The sequence below is a fragment of the Anarrhichthys ocellatus genome, unplaced genomic scaffold, assembly GCF_004355925.1.
Source record: "Anarrhichthys ocellatus isolate YVR2014 unplaced genomic scaffold, GSC_Weel_1.0 scaffold3, whole genome shotgun sequence".
Taxonomy (NCBI): Eukaryota; Metazoa; Chordata; class Actinopteri; order Perciformes; family Anarhichadidae; genus Anarrhichthys; species Anarrhichthys ocellatus.
This window is the reverse complement of record NW_022280033.1, coordinates 10741405-10764857: the sequence shown is the minus strand read 5'-3', so window position 1 is coordinate 10764857 and position 23453 is coordinate 10741405. Positions and strand designations below refer to the sequence as shown.

Below are 23453 nucleotides of genomic sequence, written 5' to 3'. Positions count from 1 at the left end.
GCACAATCGCTCTTCCTCTAGCTCATATTGTAAACACACATCATGTTCACAGAGATTGTATATTCATAATGGTATTGTTGTTTCCTCATGCAATTACAATGCATTCATACAATTACATCTGTTCTAAATTGCATTCACTGGGCAAAATAAGCTAGTGGCTACAGTCTTACAATAACCCTGCCTGGAAATGTAATCATTTGTTTGTGTGATCTAATTAACATAAACATTAATATCACTGAGCCACGCCACAGTCAAGGGCAAGGCTAGTGTGTGTGTGTGTGTGTTGATTAAAACATAAAAGAAAAGAAAAAATAGAAAAACCCAAAACAGAGCCGTGTTGACACTGCAGGATGCTCATGTTCAGCAGACACACTGGGATCATATTCTGACTGTTAACTGCTTCATTAAGCCCATCATCACAGCAGTGCTCGCTGAGAGACTAGTGAAACAACATGTGTCCATCCTCACAGCTGACCCAGGAAAGGCATTTAATTGACTGAGTGAACATGCAGTAAGACTTTATATCTAGTCTTATTTACAGATGCTAATTCCGTGTTTTGTGGAATAACCCTATTAATGCAGTAATTGATTTCAAGTACAATAAAAACAAACGGCTACTTCTGTAATACTAGAGATGCAAAAAATCTGAAATTCATAATTTCAGAATAAACCCATGCGTAAAAGTTGACGACAAACTTTGACAAACCCTCTGGAAATGAAAACTGTTTCTCTAAATGACTGACTGCCTTTCCAAATGAGAAGTTGTGCAGAGAAAGAAATAAAGGAGTAATTTGAGGGGAGATTATAGAAATATTACAGACAAAAAAAAAAAAAAAAAAAAAAAGTAATAATGAAGTTTGCGAACTAGAGCCGTGTTGCGACAGATAAACAGCAAGTTGTCATCATCTCCTAATTTCATTCATTCATTTGGACAAACATAAGTAATATATAGCATTAATTACCCTATTTAGCAGATAGGAACCTCATTGGCTTTTTAAATGCTGCATTAAATACATAACTCATCTCTTCCCTCTGCAATTAACATCATAACATCACACTCATTTCCATTTTAATGACTTCCCAACAATACGCCACCTTTGATGATAAGGCAACATAATGTCAACTTCATTCTGGGCTGGCAGTGAATGTGTAATGAACTTAACGTGATCATTAGTGCTGTTAATTATCTTTCTAATATGAGGACACAGATATGATTATGGAAACTGCATTCGCTGATGAAATAAATCTCTAGAAGAATTGCGCTGAAGCTTGATTTAGGACACAGTCTGCCTATCAGTCTCCGTATTCTCATTCATTACCTACAGTAGGCTTTAAAACTCTTTTTTTGGTTTTATAAAAAGTAGATATCTGAAACTATGCTCGTACGAAATACATCACTATGGATCCAGTGACTAAGAAGAGACTCACCATAAGCTCATGACATGTCAACTAAAGGTCATAAGTTGATTAATTAATGACTCGCATGTTTCTTCATGAAGATGACAAGAAAATTAAGAGACTGACTGACCACTACTGATGATTTGAATATAATTTTTTGAACACTCGCTGCACGCTGCAACCTACTCAGAGCAAAGTGGTACAACACACGGCAGAGAGGCAAAAGGAAAACATCCCTCCCTCTTCTTCCCTGCCTCTCAGATGGAAAAAACAATTCATCACCCTCTCTGATAGCCTGTCAAAGACTGATATGATAAAGAATAACATCAAATGAATAATGTTTTCATCAGATTGGTACCACTAGAATTGCCAACCCGATTTCTGTCGGCAAGAGGAGCACACAAACAAGAACACACACGCTTTGTGGGGGTGAGACCGACACACAGACGCGGTAATTTCATGCCTGTGTGCCTGAGTAATATGTCCCCGCTCCCTGCTCCAGATGGCTCAACGTCTTAAGCGTTGTGGGGGAACTAATGATGTGGGCCACGTGTTTTGGGGGGAAAAACAACAATAAACACGTCTTTAACCTTCAGCAGCAAACAGTGTGTTGTACTGAGTGTTCCCGTGGATAGGCCTAACAGATATCAATTACTATGCCCACTCAGGGGCAATCAGCTGTGATAATCCAAATCCATTTAAAGAAATAATCAAACACCCCCACAGGGCTGGACGGCCCACAACACAAACACAGCAGTGACTTTGGGATGAGTGTTTGAGCACAGCGCTCTGGGACGCTGGGGCACCTGGGAAAAGGTAACAACCCCACACTACGCAAAGGGGACAACAGTGACAAGCATACAAATCTCTCTATACCGTCCTGTGCCAAAGATCCAAACAATTAGGGAACGCGAGTGTGTATTTACCTCTACTGTTACCGAATCTTTGCCTAGTCTGCCCAAAGCTGAGCGAACAGCGCTGCTGATCATATCGAACTTCTTCTGAGTACTGCCGGCCACATTCTTCTTCTGAGACTCTGAGAAGGGGGAAAAAAAAAATAAAAAATTGTTTTTAAATTTTTTTTTCCCCATAAACCTAGAGCTAACATTCAGGAATCTTCTTCTTCTTCTTCTTCTGCAGTTATTAGTATAGTTAACCTGTGTGTATCAGCCAGGCTTTGCGTGCCATCTCCTCCCACAGAGGGCTGATGTCAGTCATGCTGACAGGCCCCGTCTCAGCCGTGTGGCTCGCTGAGATCTCCATCTTGGAGGTTTCTTCAATCGTGTGCTGCCTCTCTGCCATGACCTTTGACCAGCAGGCCTCCGCTAAGGAGACTAGCTCTCTGTCATCTGGAACACACACATTCCTTCTGAACTCTCTAGTTAAATCTCCGTAGACTTAAAACATCTACAAAAATGTCAGGCTAAAGTGATGAATGTAAATAAACCTTCACATACCGGCCTTCATACCTGTGGTGATGTCTGCTCCGTCGCTGAGGCGTGCAGAATGTCTGGTTCTTGTAGCAAACAATTGGGACGAAGCTTTCCTGTTCAGCACTTTCTTTGCAACACATCCAAAACCTTCGGGGTAGCTACAAAAAAAAAAAAAAAAAAAAGTGTGACTGTTTGAATTACCAGTGAACTCGGGCTTTCAACTACACGAATGTGTGCATCTTTTTGTATTCACTATTACCTGCCCGATCGTATCAGTAACAGGCAATGAAGAAGGCATGTAACGAAGTTCACGTTTGCATTGTAAGTCGCCATGACAACATCCCAGCGTTCCATGAAGGTCTGCAATGCCCTGATGACGCAGTCCTTTTCTTCTTGGGAACGCCGCGGTTGAGACAAGAGGTGAAGCAGGACTTTATTGGTGCACGAGTAGAGTGCAGACACAGTCTTCTCTTTCTGAGTTTGGCCTTTCTCCAGAGCCTAAAAGTGAACAGCAGTGTATCTGTAATCAGTATAATAATATAATATAAGACTAGAGTATAAAGTATTAGTAGAATGTAGTATTAGTAGTAAGTATTAGTGACCTATGGGCAGATTTACACAATCCAGTGCTCCAACTGGTTAAAAGTAACGGTCTTCACTTTGACAATGAACAGATTGCTTTTAACTTCAATTTACAGATTGAGAGAAATTAGCAGATTTATTGACTGATTATGAACTATCAGTCAAAGAAACAAAAAATATCCAAATGATAACATGTTCAAGTGAAAACACTTATTCCCAACTAGATGATAGAGCCCCAAGATATTAGAAGAAAAAGAAAACGCAGCAAAGCACACAAGACATTAAACATAAAAAATCATGTAGTCCAAAAATGTGTCACCACAATTTAGGAAAAATACAAAAATAACACCAACCAAAATAAACACAGCTAAAACACAGCTAAAATCACAATACGATATAAATCTGTTACCCTGTTCCAAAGAAGCAGACTTCTATTCACTCCTCTCATATTTTAAGACGAGTGTGGTACAAGTGTAAAAAAAAAGGAACCATAAATGTCAGATTTATGGTGAAAACACATTTTTCCATGTTAAGCATCTACATGGAGGCGTGTGTGTGTATACTGCTGTATGTTCATGTCTCTCTGTGTTCGTCTCACCACAACAATCTGATCTGCGAGGAAGTTGATCAAACTATCAGAGTCTCCCAAGAATGTTCCGCTGTAAAGTTTCTGCTGCAGAGTCTTACTGAAGAACACCACATTCTCCATCAACATGCCCATCTGGCCTTCAGGCGTCTGACTCTTGCCGTCTGAGAAATAAAATTTAAAAAAGCAGCCGGATTCAGATGACAAAACTTTTTTTGCATGAACACGGTCATCAGTTTGAGCTTCGAGTAAAGCATGCATCGTTATTCTACCTTGTGAGATGAGATGAGTGTTGTTTTCTTCCTCATGGCTGAGCATGTGGAAGATGTCCATGGTCAACTCCAGCAGCTCAGTCTGGAAACTCTGCGTCTGTTCCAGCGATGCACCTTCAGGGGAAAACTGTGACATTTATGCAGCTTATTAGTTTAAAAAAAGACGTATACGTTACAAGTAATAATGATTGATTGACACCTTGTCTAATGTGTCAAGTGTAGGTGTTGGTGTGTGTGCATGCCGGTTAAGCTCATCTAGCTAAAAACACCTCTACATAAATCTGTAGTGCTGCAGGCCTGCTGCTGCTCTCTCCCTCCTAGTGGTGAATGGTTATATCAACAGTACCTTGGCTCTGCCTTATTTAGTAGCTGAGCAAAGAGTGGCACCTTCTGGAGAAATGAGAGTTTTGCAGTGTTTTAGTTTAGTGAAGAGCCTTTTATCAGTGGGAATGCCTTTTGACAATAATGCGTATGTGTTGCATGTATAACGATATGAGAGTGTGTTCCGTCAACTAACAAAATACAGTAAATAATTGTTTGTATTCATGTCTGTGCATTCACCTCCAGCAGCAGAAGGAGAGGATGTGTGTTGGTGTTGGCAGACACATTAAAAAGACTGTCCATTAGCAGAATACGGATGAAGTCGCACACCGGCTTCCCTTTTGGAGGACTCTTGAATGAGTTCTCACCTTCACTCACTACGCGAGGCTCAACCACATCCTGAAAGAAGTGGAAAAAAAACTGTGAATAAGACCAGCGATGTGAGAACTGTTTGGGCTTCATGAATCCAGAATAACACACAAACCTCTGAAATGTCCAGAGGATACACGACTCCAGCGAGTGCATGGAGGAACTCTGGTGACGCCCACAGTGGGTCTCTGGGCCGCAGGTTATGGAGTAGACAAAGGAACTGCATCACACTTGCTGGGAGCTGCAACTCCCATGATGCATCAGTGCCTGGCATGTCCTTTGTTGGAGGAACAGGCTGTTAAAACATTAAAATAATACTAGGTATTATACATTATCAATTTGTGGTGAAAAATACTGAAGGTGTACGGTTATTACGTTCTCACCTTAGTGATGATGGCTTTGACTAATGCCAGCAGTATTGTTGCAGCTTCAACACAGAGCTGCTGAGCAGGAGTGTCTGCTTGGCTGTCAATCAATGACTGTAGGAAATCATCCAAATGCACCTGTAGATGACACATTAGAGCATTATAAAAAGGGATGATGAAGGTGATTTACAAGATAAAAAATGATCAAAATGACCCACCTTTCCCTCTGCAGTGTGACTGGTCTTCTTCTCCAGCAGCAGAGAAGCCAGGGCTTCAAACACCTGAGGCAGGTGAGTGTGTCTGATCAGCAGCCCCTGTAGAACATCAAAGCCTGGGCACGTGGTGCTGAGGCACTCCAAAGACCAAGAATGGGCTCGCAGGTTGTCTGGTGACAAGGCAAGAAATCAATGATAGAAGTTGCTTATTCAACCCTGCATAAGTGGAATATTCTCTCAATATGTCTTTCCTTCAGAAATAATCCAAGACAGGGTGTGACCCTGATGAAGATCCATTGAATGTCCATTTCAAATACATATTGCCATGTAAAATAACAGCATTTTGATATTAAAAAAAAACCCTACATACAGTGTGCCTTGGATTATTTTTGAAGGAGACTTGTATTTTATATTTTTTGAGACCATATCCCACCCATGCAGGGAGGCCTTTACAAGACTGAATAAGCACACCTGAAGGACCCAAAGAGCACCCGTATGTCATCACCACAAAGACCCAGCATGACAACATTGAATTATTTTCTGGCTTCACTTCGAGAAAGTATTCAACTTTATGTACCTAAGACAGCAAGGGGTTCCTCCATGCCCTCTATGAGTGTTGCTGGGAGTACCCCCTCTCTGAAGCTGCTCTGCTGGCTGGGACTCGACAGAAAGTGTGTGAGCAGGACGAGACCCAGTTTCAAGGTGGATGGGTGAAGGTGGGGCTGAAGGAAGAGCAGGAACCAATCACTGCCCAGGGCATCGAACAAGGCCTTCTGCCGACTGGTGGGGAATAAGAACATGATCGACTAATGCAGTTTAGTTTCTGCCCTGACATTATGGCACATGAAATACTGGGAAAATATGTTTTCGTTCCAGTTTTTGGTCAGCCAAGTAGTACCAGATGCCACTCACTCTTCCATTAGAAGGCTGTCCGAGTTGAGGATTTCGCAAAGACATCGTAAGAGCTGGTTGCGGATCCAGATGAGGCTGTCTGGATCAGACCTCTGCGCTACAGCACAGATACATTTCTGGGTCAGTACTGGTGACAAGGGTCATCCATGAGGCATGCAATGTACTGTACAAGCTGTGGATGTGTGTTATATGGTGTACCTGGTGTATCCTGTGAAAGATCGCCGTCATATATCTTATTGCAGCCTTCATTCATGTTACTAAGAGGAGGGAGTGTGTAGACCAGGAAGAGCCCAAGCCTGACCAGATAATGGGAGATATTTGAAACACAGAGCAATTCCTGAAAACTTACCTGGTCTGATATTTTTTATGAAAACTGTATGACAGGAGCACTTCGTTGTGGCTGGTGCATTCCTAGACTGTACCTGCTTGTGTCCAGAGGGGTCAAGTGAGCTTTTAGGAGGGATGTGATGACACAAGAAATGATCTTAACCTTCTCAACGGTCACAGCTGGATCACAGAGCTCGAATAGCAGCTTTGGTAGCAGGCCCACACTATGCATGACCGCTGCATTCCTGCTGTCACTGCTGAGAAACAGAGAGAGCATTAATATCAATCACAATCTGTTCCCACAGACAGATAATCCAATTCAGCAATCCATGCACAAGTTCAGTCAAGCTCTTCTTGTCTGTCCTCTGTGACTGATTCTGTAGAACATTCCCGTGACTATTTACATGTGTGTGTGTGTGTACATTTCTGTAATACTGATGAAAGGCTGCTGCAGATGTTGACAAAACAGCCGATAAAGTCCGGCGTCAATCTTGACCAACACCCTTATTATTGTGTAGTCTAACTTGTTGGCCATGTGACTTAATAATGAATTAAATTAAAGCTACAACCTGTTCACAAGCTGTGGAATTTACCTTGAGGAATTCTGGATTTCAGCAAAGTGGTTCAGAACTGAGAGGTCGAGATTATCTGATGTGTTCTGCCACACCTGAAAACATGGTATAATGAGAGAGAAACAGCAAGTTAGCAATTAGCTTCCAGATGCCCTTAGAAACAAGCCGAATAAATACGTGAAATTATGCATTTCCTACATCCGCTGAACTTATATACTAAGATTTGGATTCTTACCTCCAGGTCACACAGCAGGGCCTGGAAAGCAGCTGTGTTCTGTATGCAACCGGACCCAGAGCTCAGCTCCACTGACCTGGAGAGATACAGAACCAACTGAAAGGTTCTGTAGCTGACCAGATTGTGCTTCATCTTCAGCAGGAACGCTAGCAGCTACAGGCAGAGCAATATATATTTCAGGAAAGATCTCAACAGTAAGGCAGCATATTTAGATGTTTGTTTCTGCATAACGTGTAGCTACTCCAGTACTTTTCGAAAGGTTCGACAGACCTTATATCCATTGATTCGGTTCATTTCCTGCTGCATGGCAAAGTTGGTCTCCAGCACAGAGAGAAGAACTTTGACAGCTGCATACAGAGAGCTATCATCTGGCGCCATTGCAACTAGACTGAGAACAACTGCAGGTCCGCCGACGTACAGGAAGCCATTGGATGCACTGCAGGGGGTGAACGTACGCACACCTAGAAGAAAGAGGACCAAGAAGTCACCAAGTGCTTCAGCAAGAAAAAACTAAAATGCAAGTAAACTTTTCAAAATAATACTTTATTTACCAAAATGTCCAACCAGGGCTGCTCCTATGGTGCGAGCTGTACCGCTCAGGTGCTGGCTGATGTTTTGAGCTAGGAACACAGGGGTTGAGTGATCCCGGCTTGTTATCCCCATCTGTAATTACACACAGTGATTGCTACTCTGTACCAAAACAACAAACTCATAGCTTCAACATGGACTCATCTTACCTCTTTAGCAATCAGTCTGCAGTCCACCTCATTGTAATTTTCTCTGATCTGCACGACAGTTGTTAATGTAGAAATTGCTGGGTTGATGCCAAATGAGATCCTCTCCTCGGGAACCAGCCTGAGAGGGAGAGACTCAGCATCTGGATCATGCCCTGGGGACAAACAGAGAGGTGGGACAACATAGGAACTGTCTTACAGATGTAATGTGTGACCATAATCATCACTATCTATTACGAGAAACATAGTTGTGCAATTGCATTAATTTGCACGTAATTGGTGTATCAGCATGCATGTATGTAATGAGCACCATGACAAACTTGATTTACCGCATGCCAAAAAAGATAACCAAAACACTGACTTATAAAAAACTACATTCCTAAGGCATCTAGAAACAACCTTGTGTTATTCTAGGATAATGTTCTACTAATAAAACCACAATTAAATATATTTACAGATTCAGCATGTATCATATGCTCTTAACCAGGATGACTTACTGCAAGTAAACAAAACAAATGCTGTAGAAATTCTTACACAAGATCTTGTGACTCACCTTTGTTGCCCAGAGCCAGGAAGTTGCCTTGGTAGGCGGTGCCTTGTCTGTACATGACACTCACGGCCTCAGGGCTCAAAGCTTCTTCGAACAGGAAAGATGGACCCACTCGCCACACTAGAGCAGCATGCTCCTTCCAGAGAGCTGGAGTTCCTATCAGTCCGTACACATCAATCACAGCTGCGGGGTCCATGGAGACATACTGACCCGGGAATGGCTGAATATACTTCATCTGACAGAAAATGATGATACACGAATACATAAATACCACATTTGACTTAGAATCAGGTCAATTATTAGCTCCTCAGCTTCCCTCCTCTTGTCATACCTTTCCTGTCCCCACTGCCTTGCCGTTGATGTAGGCTGAAGCAATACAGGTCTTCTTCATGTCTTTGGCCATAACCACAGCCAGATGGTGCCACTGACCTGGGACCAGCATGCTGGAGCAGCGGAACCTCAGTGATGTAGGCAAAGAAGGTGGAGAGCAAACTTCTGGCTCCATCATATCTGTTAAACAAACATGAAGAAATACATTCAGTCAAACTCTGCAGTATGATGTCAAGATGTAACTTTTAGTGTGCAGTCCCACTTCTATCCCTCTTACCCAGGTATGTAAATGCTTCCTCCTCTGTGGAGATAACCAGACAGCCGTCACAGGCTGAGAAGGAGATAGACAGACAGATGTACTGTTGTTCAGTCCGGGACATGTGGCGAACCACTGACAGGAGACGGATTTGGTGGGAATCACAGGCTGAACTAAAGCGGTTGATCTGGAACCAGCAGGAAAATGAGAGACCAGCTGAAGGGGGAAAACCCCGGCATTCTGAAATATGCAAGAAGGAGATGATTAGACATTTTATTTAGATATATTCACAAATATGTATCAAACATTTAGACTCATCACTTACCTCCTCCAATTCCACCTGTTGAAATTGAATCAGCAGTCACTCCTTTCACTGTAGCCAGAGAGGGCAGGAAAAGGCAGCTGCAAATAAATACCGTCACATGGCAAGAAATTAATGAATGAATAATCTTGCATGTTTTGTATTTTCCAACAAACAAAAGGCTAGGTTATTAGATGCAATCAGTCAGTGGTGGTGCATTTCCGCAAGCCTTTTGCAAGTGAAGGTTCATTGCACCAGATGTACCGCCTCCTGCCAGTCCTCTTAATTGTATTCACTACCCAGGTCACTCTCCCATTTCTGTGAGAATCTGGTTGTAACATATCTATCGTATGAGTAAAGTACTGAATAGAAAAGTGTTAGCGATGGCAGTGGCGATGAGCGGCTCACTGAAATAATTACATTCTCCTGCGGCTGGGTGGCGTGTTCATTTGTTTCAGGCAGACAGAAATTCTTTGTAATATAGGTCACATGAGTGTCAACATGTCACAGGACACGGTTTACTGATTGGCTGTGGGTACCCTCTGGCAGCATTTAGCCGCTAAAAGTTAAAATATCCACAACTTTTGGTCGCTGCAGAATCAAAACAGCTGCAGCTCACTGAGCTCCGAGTGGTCGACGCAGCTTTCCATAGACATTGCATGGGAGCTCGCCGCATGACACACTTTTTGTTTTTTGATGTTACAAGTAGATTAGCAAAAAGGCCTGAATTGTAAAAGCTTTGTCTTGAAGCTAACATCAGCGTATCCGCTATCACATGAATCCTTTTGTCATGCCATGATTCAAATAAAGAGAGCATCAAGCCGGGTAAATAATGTTATTCTTCATGTTTATTTTCATTTGTTTGGCCCTACACGCCACTAAGCTCCACAGAGAGATGAGTCCACATGAGTTTCAAGCCTAAGATGCGAGTGTGACCAAGTCCAAAGAGACCGAATGGGACAGGTCCTGTTCTAAAAAAGCGTATTGGGTTCTGCAAGACCGCCTTTGTCTTTAGGCAACTGCAGTGAACTAAACCTTTGTCTTGACCTTTTACCATGAACACGTACATTTTGAGCAGCATCTCTACAAGTGCTTGTTAATTCTTATATTTCCTCACAAGCCAAACCTCAGAGTTTATTTCTGCAGCACATATGTTTCAAGATTAATTTATATAGAGCATAACGAGAAGTTCCATCTAGTCTATTTGATACTGCAAGACTAAACAGGCACCCAGTAAATCAAGGACTCACCCATATCCACTCTCACTCATGTCAAACTCAACAAAGGCAGGTGAGGAAGAGACTCGGTGTGGTCTGAAGGTGCGCGGCGACGTCATGGTCACCAGACTGACGATCTGGTGGACAGGGATTGCCGGACCAACAAAGGATTCACTGCGAGTTGTAGACTTTAACAAGCTGAAAGTGCGCTTCAGTTTCTTAACTGAAGACCCTGATGAGACATCTGCTTCTGTACTTTGATCTGGTTTAGAAAACACAACCAACATGTGACCTGCATTCATGTCTGTGTCTTAAAGACCAAATTAAAGCTTGAGAGGATTGAATCTAACATGCATCGGTAAAGAGCAAGCATTAATAGAAAGATTAAGTTATTAGAACAAAACAAGTCTGTACCATTTGAAACAGGAGGTTTGACCAGTGGTGCATGTTCTCGTAGCATGGCCGTTTTGTCTGCACAGCACATGAGCGGGTCCCCTAAACACAGGAGCTTTCTGAGGAGGACAAAGATTGGAGCACAAATTAATTTAAAAATCAAAAAGCATCTTCAGCATCTTCATCTTCAGTGCAATAAAAACATGCATGCGTCTGAACCTCAGATGTTTTACCTGAAGTCTGAAGGTGTGACGGCCTGGGAGGTGAGCTTCTCCAAGATACGAGTAACAGGTAGATGTAACGGGTGGTTTGGAGCCAGCAACATGCTCCGACAGTGGGCCAGGAGTATGGAGACCAGCCCCCCTTCGCACACTATCTGGCGGTTTCGCTCAGATTTAACCATTGCCTGGACATGGTGCGCCAGTGAAAACTGGACCTCCATAGACAGCTGGGAAAGAAGGGAAGACAATTTGTCTCATACCTAACGTGTATTCCATAAAGTGCAACATAAGGGACTGTAACATGTTCAGTGTAGAAAGGTACCTGTGGGTCCTCGGGAGTAAATACTGATGGAAGGAGAGTCATGATAACACGGATTGCTCCTGGATGAAGAATAACATGATTGCAGCTGAACCTACTGCAAAGCAAAAAACACAAAACAAAGTATGGGTTGACACATATGAGATCAAATATAGACCCCATTCATGCAATACAATTTAGATATGCATGGAATATAGCTTCCACCACCTCCAAATGGTTAGAAATATGCACCTGTACTGAGACTCTGAGCAGACTGAGGAAATACTGGGTGCTGTGTTTCTGGATCTTCCGTGTGTGTCCTCCACGGACTGCAGGCCTGATCCCAAGTGGACAGGAGGGGACCCTGAATACACTCCTTCATGCCGTGTTGGTCCATTTACTTTCTCTTTATCTCCGTCACACCCATCCTCAGGCTCTAGTCCCAAGTTTAACTCCACAGGAGAGTAGGTTCCTGTGGCGAACTGGTCGAGATACGAGAGCAGCCTTATACATGTTCGAAGAGAGACAGGCAGATTGGGCTGCGGTGTGGTGGAGGGAGAGGAGGGCGCTTCAGGGGCCTCTGCAAACTCGACAAACTGGTGAAAGCTTTTTCCAGGAGACTGGTTGTCCTCTGCAGTCTTGAGACAGGAGCCCTCGTCTTCATCAAATGTCTCTTTCTCAGGGCCTTCTGCATGGAAGCAGCCCAGCTGGAGAAGAGCCTCTGCCAGCCTTTCATAAAAGCCACCAGTCTCAAAATGGTGTGCATTTACTGTGTGAAGATGCACAGCCAAGGCCAGGATGTGGAGAGTGAGGAGGAGGAGGTCCAGCAGCGGTTGGTGCCCGAGAGACTTCCACACTTCTCCCCGGGGAGGGTCACACAGAGCTCCTTCCATGTCGATCACCACAGACAGCAGTCCGGTGAAGCCTCCTGCTCTCCTGAAGGCGTCCCAGCTGTTGGGGCTCTCCAGCACCTTCCGCACGGACTGAAACACAGAAGCGACGAGTCAGACAGACCATTTGGAGAGTGAACATGCGGTATCGTTACACACACGAAAGCCTAATCACACATGTGACAAAGCCGATTCTATACTTTAGAGAGAATGTATGCTTTGCTCAAATTTTTAAAAGCATCCCCCGAGTCAATTAAAACAATGTCATGAAAAATAGATGAAACATATAGATATACCATAAATCATTTCTGGTAACTAGTTTTTAGAGGTGAACTAAATGACATTAGCTTTATTCAATTTAGAGACCTAATCCATCAGGTAGGTAATGTGTGAGGCAGAACGCAGGCAGAAATGTGATTAACGGAAACTGGAGTAATCACAATGGCTCTTAACACTTGCCAACCCAGGTCGTACCCAATCTGATTGCCACCTGCTTTAACCACATTAGCACAACGAACACACACACACACAAAACAAGTTGCACGCATTCACACACACATTGAATACACACGATATCCGCAAGTAAGTGCTCTTCTCACTGCTATCTATAAAAACAGACACATACAGTGGGTGTGTAACTTAGTTAGGCTTAATCAGATCTCCGTCCCATTCACTGATCTGATAGAGGTGGTAATCTTCAGAGTGCCACAGCACAAGGCTGCTAGCCTAATCAAATTGGTCGAGAGTTAACAGCTAAACCTGTTTTAGCAAATCAATCTGCATTTGTCTATAATGTTATCAGGGTCCCACATGCTAAGAAAATAAATTCACTAGCTTATTATGTATTAAGTGCATTACAATTTGTTATGATTCGATGTAGAGTGGAGATTACGTTTACAGTTCAGCTGAGATCACTGCATATCTGAGTGTTTCTGGATGCGTCTGTGTGTTGTTCGTCTGTGGATGCGGGTGCATGTGAAATGGAAGTACCTGCAAAAGGTCCCGCTTCAAACTGAGTTCCTGCTGTGTAGAGGAGCAGAGAGCTCCTATGGCTGTACTCATGAACTCCTCCGGGTTGATTTCAGCTAGCTGCTCCAAAATGCTCAGAGTGGGACCTCGATATTGAGCCTCATCCAAGAAGATCTTTATGTAGGGAAGCATACCAAGGTCTCGCACTGAAACTGGAATACACGCATGCAAGAATTAAGTATACAACAGCAGTTTCTAGCCGTTACGTAAATTAAAGGAACTTCACAAAAAAGGGTCATAAAAAGAAATGAATTTGTATACTTGTGTTTTTGATTGAGCGCAGAGTAAGGGTTGACACAACTTGAAGCATACAGGTAGTGAGTAGTCTCTCACTGTCCTCCACACATGGCAGCTGCTGGGGATCTAAAGAGCACAAGAACCTCAGATGCAAATTACAGAGTAAACATACAAGACTGAAATCTGGCTGCTGATCCATATTTGCAGGCCAAAGGGCAAAGGTCCACATCAATCTTATTTCAAAATCCCTCACTTTGAAAGATTGAAGGTAGTGATTCATGACTGGGTGTGTTGCTCAATCTCAAATTGTCTATATTTATGTTGTTATGACACAAAAATCAACTCTGTCTGAGAGAGAGTACGTAGTTGTACAATCATGAATACATCAGAAGTTGAGGAAACAAATGTGTTAGTTCATACTGATTTGAGGGGAAGAGACAACTCCAGCCTTCCTGAGGATTTTAGCTCTCCTACGAATTTCGCTGAGCAGCAGCTCCAGCAGGCCCCAGTCACTCAGCGCCTCCACTAGCATACCACTGTGCACCGTCATCCTGCAGAGCAGAGGAGATAGATCTTTGAAAAAACAAAAAAAAATGGCAACTTGATCTGGTCTTACCTGCCCTGTGTACATCTGTCTCAATGATAAGACTAACCAAGCAGTTGCAGTACCATTTGGAGACGGTTATATTTTTGGCCTTTTGCTATTTAAACTATCTTTGAGTGTGCTTATCAACTGAGAGCAGAACAACAAATTCTGACCAGCGTCAGATAAATTAAGGATAAATATTTGAAGCGGGAGTATTATGAACAATTATGAGTAATATTTGTACAAACTAGCACAGCCCACCTGTGGAAACACTTGAGAGCCACCACTGCAAACTCTATCCCTGCCACTCCTCCAGCCAGTGTCCCAGACCAGCTCTGCTTCAGCACAACCAGCAGTGCCCGCAAGGTCTCATGGGGGATGTAGTTCAACTTAAATATCACCTGTAAGAAAGTATTCAATCAAACCTCAAATGCATGTTGTATTGGAAAAAACGTATGCATAGGGACATACCAAGTCATACCATCTCTAGCAGTGAAAAGAATAGTTTTTGGACCGGTGCTGGTTTACGCCACACGCAGGCAGCCAGCTGGGCCAGCGACTGGACAGTCCACTCCAAGAGGAAGAAATTGGCTGGGTCCCTCTCCCATATTGTCTGCAGGGTTCGAAGGAGCTGGCAGCACAGCAGAGAATCGTGAGAACGCAGCAAGGAAGCCTGCAGCAGGTGGAAGGCGGGCAGGTTTTTCACTGCTAAACCTGGAGACAAAGGGAGGAGATGGAGAATGAAAAATGTGAAGGTACACACTTGACTTGTCAAAGGAGGTGTCAGGCCTTGAAAATGGGTCATATTGAATAAAATATGGTCTGCATGTTTGTTTATCAAACGTTTCACATTTGAAGACAATGTTTTCTTGTCTATTCTATGACACAAAGTATTGCGAAAAACAATATCAGCCTGAGGTCAATTTAGCCAAAAGATGTTTTGACTTTGAAGCTCAATTTATCAGATTTTGCTCTGGCAAGGTCAGACAGTCAATTTCATAGAAAAAGGAAAACCAATAAATTAGAAACAACCTTTAACACAGAGCACATGCTGAATCCCATAAGTCAATCGAGTTATACATACATAGATAGATTGAGAACAAACAACAAAACATGCACAAAGGCAAAAGAAAAGTAGCATAATCTGCCTTGATAGAGTTTGTTGGCTGCATTGTCAAAATATTTAGAGGTGGTCTTAGATTTGGGAGCCAAAACACTGTTGTTGCGTATAAATATATACCTGGTTATAGAAATAGGATTCATTTTCACACTTAATCAAAATTGTATCAAAGCCAAATAAGATCAGCAGAAAACAGTCCCTGGTCCCTCAGCTGGAGAGATCTACTCCTTGATGTGATGGATGGATGCTGAGTGTGTGTGTGTGTGTCTCTGTGTGTATAATTGAATGTGTGTGTGTGTTTATTATGGACACTCTATTTATGAGTGTTGGATGGAGGTGTGTGTCCATCTATGATAGATGGCTGGTTGCTGTAGGCCAGTGGTGAATGGATGTGGAGCATCCTAACAGAGTTAGAGGGGAAGCCTCCACTTCATCATCTCAGACATAATCACCTCAGCTTCCTGTTAACCTGAGGGGTGTTGTGCACTGCAGCGGGGTAGCAGTGGGGGAATGGGGAGGTGTGTAGGAAATCAGGGAAAGGGAGCGGAGCAGTTTGGGTGGGTTATATTAGGGTAAAAGTGCAAAGGAGGGATTAACTGTGTGGTCATTTGGGGGGGCCCATTCCCCTCCCTTAGCCGATCTTTGCTGAGTCATGCATGCGATGATAATTAGAAGGTTTGGAGTATGAATATGGAAGGGATGGTTCAGGTACCTCATGGTGCAATCAACTGTTAAAGATAATTAGGGAGGGGTGGTCAGAGAATAACAATGCAGAACTGCAGAAGAGTTGACCTACCTTTGGTGAGAGACGGGTCAAACTTGAAGGCTGGAGGTTGGGGATTCGTCACACAAAGAGCAACTTTCAGCTCAGTTTTTCCAAGCAGGGTGAAAGATGCAATGAGGGCCAGCAACTCCTCCACAGGCTGCAACTGATCCACAGAAACACCTTCCTCACAGCTTATGATGGTATAATGACGGGAGACAAAAACAGTAAAGTTAAATTAATAGCAGAGAAAAATGCAGATTTCTCTTTACTGACTCTAAGAGCAGACAAAGTACACCCTTTGAAGGCGCTTTATATATTTGCACCATGAAATTCCACCTATTTTCTAAGAATGTTTATTAACTTTGTTTCTTTCTTCTTCTGTTCTTGTCCTTTTCTCTCACCGTTTCAGGATGATGTCAAGGGCCTTGTAGCCATCATTGTTGTCAAACTCCACAAAGAGGGCTGGATTGAGAGAATAGGTGTCCCTAATGAAGCTGAACACAGCCACAGCCACCTCAGCCAGCAGCGACCCTGAGACATCAGCACTGATGTGCAACAGGTTCTGGATGCAGATACGAACACAGTTCTTGCCTAATGAGGAAATGTTCTTGGTTAGTGAAGTAGTAATTTGCTCAGAGATAAACAATACAGATAGAGATCAAGAACATTTGGCAAATTGGCATTTCCCTACAAACAATAAACACGGTGCATCTGGTCCTTAATTAAGCTACTGTGATGTTCAAATCAAATTAAACTAAAATAAACTAAAACACAGTTTTTCAGAGATACAGTACATGCTACAATAAAATCTCCTGTCTTCACCCAGGTTTAACAAACCTCTAGAGATTGATGATTCTTTAGCAAAGAGCAAAAATCTCATGCTGGAGAATGCTGATGATTTCCTGGTGTCCAAAACAAATCAACGGAAACGTGTGTGTACTACTAGAACATTCACATTTAAGTGAATTATCTGGACTGATGGAGGCATCATGTGAAACGTATTTGCAGTATGTTGCTCTGCTGGGATTCGTGGTCATGTGTCCCTGTATAATAATCAACCCGTTACTGGAATACAAATATCCGTCTGCACAAATAACTTTCCCTAATAACATATAATTCACGTTCTATGCAGCCTGTGTTCTGATATATATAATACTTTATGTATTCAGTGGAACTGATGAAATACAACCTATCATAACTAGGTAGCAGAACAATTAAACAACTACAAGATAAACAGAAATGTTACTTATCCCAATAGCTTTTAAGTTACCTCACCTTGCAAGCTCGGGACAGTGTTGCTTGTTGCTGCAGCAGAGACTGCCTTGAGGACACGGGAGGCCTGATGTCTCCATGTAGCGCTGGTCTGGTCCCATAGTGATGTGAGGCCAATGATTAGACACTGCAGCTCCTGAGTTTCCACCAGTCTCTCCACATTGACTGGCTGCCTACAGAGCTGAAGGAGAACCTGGAGAAGAAGTTTAGAGTGAGTGCTTGCATGATTAGGAGGAAAAATACAAAGAGTGAAGCTATTTGCCTAAACTGACCTGCGTTAGCGGCTCCTGAAATGTCTCTTCTTTGGCCAAGTTCTCCTTTTCAGCTGGAAGGCACACTAGCAGGTACAGACATTTCACCAAAGCAGCAGGGAGCCCGGGGTTCATACAGGACAATATATCCTACAAACACACACAAACAAACACATAAATTAGAGTCACACCTCAAAATAATTCATTACAAATGATGACAATTTGAAGACAAAGAAATTCAGGAAATATTTCCAGCTATTTATCATTTTTAAAATGTATGTTTAATACTAATTTTAAGAACTTACATTGTCCTAGGACAATACGAGTTATTATAATTAGTTTAAAACATTTTTTGATACATGGTGAAAATGTGTGTGGTAATTATCAATATAATGCCAGTCAAGGGTTCACATACAGTAAATATGGGTAGTTAATTTCCCGATGAATGAGTGACTCCCATCAAATGTAAGACGCTTTCGACAACATTGATCAACTGAAAGTATGGAAGCCTGACGTCACTTCACTTTAAAACTTTGACTCACCGAGCTGTCGGCTGTCAGCAGCAGCAGAGACTTTAACAGCAGCCATCCTTGATTGTCTGTCGCCTCACAGTTTGTCTCCTTGGTATCCTGCCTCTGGAAGAACCGCACCACCTCACCACGAGCCCCCTCTGAAAACAAAAAACTCAACATGACTCAATGTCTGGTGAACCATGACCGCAAAGACTCATTAACAAGATCAAGACAACACCACAGCCTACTGTACATACTGTAGCCGTTTCTCTTCACCTTCTACTGCAACAGAGACCAGTAACATCTAAATCCACATTTCAGTCAAGTGCACAAAAGTGTAAAAGTTTCATGTCTATTTTTAGAGAAAACATTTGCATACTGTTTTTACTTCGGTAGGGGTCATGTTTTTGTGCTACACAAGGGTTCCTGCTGAGCCTCAAATTGAGAAAGAAATGTCACACCTTTGCAAAGTAGCTAAAAAGTACCATGCACCATGTTAGCGCCTCGTTAAACTTGATACCAGGGGCTGCACCAAAAACCAGAAGCATCTACTTCCCTTAGAACAAAAAAAAGGTTCTCCATCATACCCCCACAAACATACATTAACAACCAGCGAGAGAGGCACACGGAGTGAGACAGAGGAGACACAAAGAGAGAAAACTGACCGAACATCAGTAGATCAATGTAACATCAGAGAAAGTTTCCAAACCTCAAGAAGGGAACTACAGATTATGTTGTTTCCCCATTTTTGCTAACTGGGCTGATTGTGCTTTGATGTTCCATTGCCAATAACATGAAATCAGTGACATTTACAACATGAGAAAAATAATTCTGGAAAAGAACTGCAGCACACTGAAAATGCAGAAGTGGATAGTAGAGGTAGAAAGTCCCTCCACCTGGAAAAACAAAACGGTGCTGCGTTTGCTGCGATATATACGAGCGGTTGTTAGTACCTGCAGGTCTTTCAGCCAGTCTGTTGTGGATGTTATGGATGACAGTATCAGCAGTGAGAGCTGCAAGCCCCTTTATGTTCAGACCTTCAAGTCTGCCGCCATCCTCACAGACCTGAGATCAGAGAGGAGACAGTCCATCACACAAGATAAACTGGAGAGCAAAGCATTAGCATAAAATGTTGTGCTCATTGGGTTGTACTTTGCCATGTACTGTATGTACTCATGTATAACATTCTAGCTCTACAGCAACTGGTGCATTATGAGATGCAGTAAAAGAATGTAATCATATTATAGTAGAATATCAGCTAATTTGGGTAATGTACTACACTATCAATAATGGAAGCCAGTGCTATATGCTCTTTTCAGTTCCATAAGAGGATATCACATTTCACTGAGTTTGCTGTTCTTAAGTGAGGCCCGACATTCTGCTCATGAGGCTTACACACTTATACTCACACATAGACACATAGTTACGTCTGCAGCTTTGAGCCCGATCAATGGTGTCACACACACACACACACACGTGATGGAATGTATACTGAGTGCGTGCACGGGTAAAAAGGTTTCTTCGTAACTGACGCATTTCAGGCTCAGAGAATTACAAATGAAAACTATAAAAGCAAGGCGTGAATCAACTTTGTATTTCATGCGACAGTTGGGTAAACTGTATAGGTTTACTGAGAGACCTCATATGCATTCGTTCAAGAGACAGTGATGGGATCAGCTGAGGGCCAAACATCTGACTGCCATCTCACGTTGTTTCATTCAAGCGGTCTGGAGCAGTTTGACCCGAGGCCCCCCATTGAACCTCTTCGAGGTCGGGTATTATGTCAAACCGTGGCTTTAAATGATCCTGCCATGATCGATTAATGATTCCCCAGTTGATAGTCTCCATTTATTTTCGAATAGAAAAAATAAAACTCACTTGATTGACTGATGAACAGCAAAATGTAACTCTGGAAAAGTTTGCCTGGATGAACAGTGAGAGATAAAAAGACACATTGTTGTCCCCAGAGGTTCGTACCTGTATGTAGAGAGGCAGGACTTTGACGAGATGTTCCTCTCTCTGCTCTAACGGGACATGGTCAGTTGTGTGGTCAGGACTCGAGTACGTGTGAATTCCCAGCTCCCGTAGTTGTTCTTTGAGCACTTGAGGGAGTTGAGGATTGCTACAAGAGCCCTCCACCTTTAACTCCACAGAGACGGATAACTCCCCTGAAGCACTTAGCTCTCCGGTTTCCTTATTGATCCTTTCCCCTTTAGCACTCTGGTCCTGGAGGGGAAAAAAGAGCCAAAAAGGACAAATACTCAGATTGTTCCATCTTTTTATAGATATCTAGAATTTACATAATACCCTGAATGTCTTTTTATAATGTTCCCTTGAATTGTCTCACTTCCTCAAATACATTTGTTCCAAACCAAACCTTCAGCCCTCCCCCATCAAGCCCACTTATCACACTGCATTGAGAAATCACCAGATAGAGCAACAGACCACCGGCAGTCATGTGCCATTTTCATCAACTTGCTATCAACCTCTGTGAAGGACCCTCATGGTATAACTGACGCCAAATGTTTAGTAACTGGAAAGCACATAATGCAAGTAGATGTTAAAAAATATTCAAGCTTCAAATTCACCGTTGCATGGACACATTTCACTCCAGATGTTTTATACCACGTGTTTGCATTTCATTATTTTCTCCTGTTAAGACAACAGCAATTGTGCAGCGGTTTGGGAATACCTAATCATTCCTGTCACTTGCAAGTTCAATCTATTTGACAATTTCAGGTGCACATATGCAAAAGATGGCAAATTGGGACCTTTTGTTGTACAAAATCAAATCAATGTGACACTGATTAAACCCAAGGATGTTCTTTCCCTCTCAGTTGCCCCTAACATCGCCAAAGTTATTGATCATGTGGGATAAAATTCCTCTACAGTTTGAATTTCTTCTCACAGGAAGCTGCTAATCCGTGTTACACTTCTCTGTCCCACTAACTGTGGATGAGGAGTCCTGCTCCCAAGCAGACTTGTTTCTGTATGACTCAGGCTTTGACTAGGGCATCGTTTCCTCATCATTCCTGATATCATGTTGGGGACTTTCTGTTGAGAGTCACACACACGTGGTGAACAATAAGGGAAATTGGCAGAGGTGGACTCCTAAACTGATAAGCCAGAGCTTGGTTAAGTAAAGGGAAAGGCAGTTCACATTCCAGATAAATTCATTAATACTCTCAGGTTTACTCATGTGAGATGTTCTGTGTGCAGAGACACCGATAGCAAGACACACAAAAGCATGCAAAGTTACTTGTGAAATGGAAAAGTAACACACATTCCTATTGATAGCCACCTTTGCTATGCAGTTCAAAAGGAAAATGATTTACGTAACACGCGCTTAAGTCCTCTTACCTGTGCTTGTGTGAGAGCCATCTGATTATTCCTAGCTCTACAAGGACGCTGTCATCTGTGTTGTGTTATTCCAGAAGACAAGCGGAGACATGACTAGCGCCTGCTGTGTTGACCCTTCTGTAAAATTACCCGCCCCTTACTAATCTCCAGCAAGCCGACTGAACTACAAGCAGAGCAACTCAAATCAGCTGGCCCAGGTCATGTGCCTTTGTACTTCCTTAGAGAAGCAGAAGTGAAAAAGTGTTGTTTAACTGGTTGGATGGGGCCCTCCCACCACAGCTTAAAGACGAGTCCCTTGGCTTTTTATAGACACAGTATGCCATTAATCTCAGTGGCAGGGTCCCATGATTCACCAAAGATGCCAAAAAACAGTGTTTTTTTACAACAGGTTTAAATGGAGAGATTGACTTGTAGGTGAAACAATTAAAAACGAATCAAGTTTGTATGTTTGTCTGCTGATTATAACTAGACAGGGCTGTTTTAGTGTGTTTAAAAAGGTAAACAAATCTTTAAAAGCATCAGAAAACATCCAAACAGATTGTGTTAGTAGTCTTACATATTGTAATAAAAGACGAATCAGGTCAGTAGGAATATCATATATTTTCGTTGTTTCTTATTCGTTTGATGGGGCTTTAATCGCAACGAGAGTGTCCGTGTAGTTTGAATGCTTGTGGGGTGCAACTGCACTGAGATTGTGAAACTAGTGATTGTATTGCTGACATAGAGAATGAATTAAATCAGCGCTGATATAACGTGGCTAAACAGCGCCATCTTGTGGGATTTCATTATATAACAAATATGCTGACAGCTACCAGGTGGAGAAACAAAAAAACACTGTCCCTAAATAGACAACCTTAAACCTGCTCCATCGTGGAGCATAGTGCTTTTGTTTACTGAACACATTTCATCAGGACAGCCACAGCTGTAATGGTGCTAGCTGTTCTGTGGATTCCCTGCGATGGTGTAATGCATGCTAACTGCAGTGTCTTATTAATGTGATCGATTATAAACACTTTCCTCCCCTAGTATGACAAGTCAAAATGTCTAAAAAGAAAGGACAGCCACAGGAATTGCCATCACCTGCTGAAGTTGAAGACACTCTGTCTCTGAACACTCACGAGCTGCATGGCGAGCGTGACCATTCATTCTCAAGCCATGTGTCATTCCCTCTGCAGACCTCCTCCTCGGTGCTGTCTAGAGCCGATTATACGCCTCGGTGCTTCGGCTAAGTCGGTCGCATTGTTGCAGCAGTGATAACTAACTTTTATAAGCTGACAGCAGAGCACGCGCAATGGATACAATGACGTGTATCGCGTCCGAGCCGAAAAAAAACAACAACACTGATTTGCAGCCAGTGTCGCAAAGAGATCCCGGACGTCGCAAACAGTCTCTGGACACTGCAGGTTCAAGTCTCACTGTTTATTTGTAATTTTAATATCGCATGTTGCAGTAAGAAAGTAAACGTTGGCAAAATAAATAATAAATGCATTTATTGCCTACTAGGAGTTTACTTACAAAATATTTCCTTTTTGTTTGTTTGAAC

The 23453-nt window shown here is 42.6% G+C and overlaps 1 protein-coding gene across 8 annotated transcripts in view; it reads right to left on the bottom strand.

Moving 5' to 3' along the window:
- Positions 1–23271, bottom strand: part of wdfy4 (WDFY family member 4) — a 39871-nt gene extending 16600 nt beyond the window's left edge. For 2 of the 8 annotated variants that reach the window (XR_004213761.1, XM_031874827.1), the window contains exons 1-41: positions 22991–23271; positions 20528–20776; positions 19504–19615; positions 18581–18708; positions 18060–18188; positions 17791–17980; positions 16917–17106; positions 16546–16706; positions 15111–15343; positions 14891–15030; positions 14464–14594; positions 14068–14169; positions 13768–13958; positions 12140–12870; positions 11912–12005; positions 11602–11816; positions 11390–11487; positions 11009–11237; positions 9783–9859; positions 9479–9697; positions 9203–9381; positions 8875–9106; positions 8325–8476; positions 8139–8250; positions 7858–8048; positions 7588–7740; positions 7374–7447; positions 6876–7037; positions 6652–6749; positions 6454–6550; positions 6119–6321; positions 5545–5711; positions 5345–5464; positions 5077–5256; positions 4833–4991; positions 4272–4398; positions 4012–4163; positions 3091–3329; positions 2856–2989; positions 2556–2747; positions 2325–2434 (exon numbers count right to left, since the gene is read on the bottom strand). Coding sequence is in view for 7 of the 8 variants with exons in the window: in XM_031874827.1 (XP_031730687.1) it covers positions 2325–2434; positions 2556–2747; positions 2856–2989; positions 3091–3329; positions 4012–4163; positions 4272–4398; positions 4833–4991; positions 5077–5256; positions 5345–5464; positions 5545–5711; positions 6119–6321; positions 6454–6550; positions 6652–6749; positions 6876–7037; positions 7374–7447; positions 7588–7740; positions 7858–8048; positions 8139–8250; positions 8325–8476; positions 8875–9106; positions 9203–9381; positions 9479–9697; positions 9783–9859; positions 11009–11237; positions 11390–11487; positions 11602–11816; positions 11912–12005; positions 12140–12870; positions 13768–13958; positions 14068–14169; positions 14464–14594; positions 14891–15030; positions 15111–15343; positions 16546–16706; positions 16917–17106; positions 17791–17980; positions 18060–18188; positions 18581–18708; positions 19504–19615; positions 20528–20776; positions 22991–23074 (6936 nt within the window). In the remaining variant the exon portion in view is untranslated. Of the gene's footprint in view, positions 1–2324; positions 2435–2555; positions 2748–2855; positions 2990–3090; positions 3330–4011; positions 4164–4271; positions 4399–4832; positions 4992–5076; positions 5257–5344; positions 5465–5544; positions 5712–6118; positions 6322–6453; positions 6551–6651; positions 6750–6875; positions 7038–7373; positions 7448–7587; positions 7741–7857; positions 8049–8138; positions 8251–8324; positions 8477–8874; positions 9107–9202; positions 9382–9478; positions 9698–9782; positions 9860–11008; positions 11238–11389; positions 11488–11601; positions 11817–11911; positions 12006–12139; positions 12871–13767; positions 13959–14067; positions 14170–14463; positions 14595–14890; positions 15031–15110; positions 15344–16545; positions 16707–16916; positions 17107–17790; positions 17981–18059; positions 18189–18580; positions 18709–19503; positions 19616–20527; positions 20777–21910; positions 22128–22990 lie in introns of all 8 variants that reach the window. The other 6 variants (XM_031874868.1, XM_031874878.1, XM_031874853.1 and 3 more) reach the window with 6 other exon arrangements.
- Between the last annotated feature and the right edge of the window lie 182 nt (positions 23272–23453).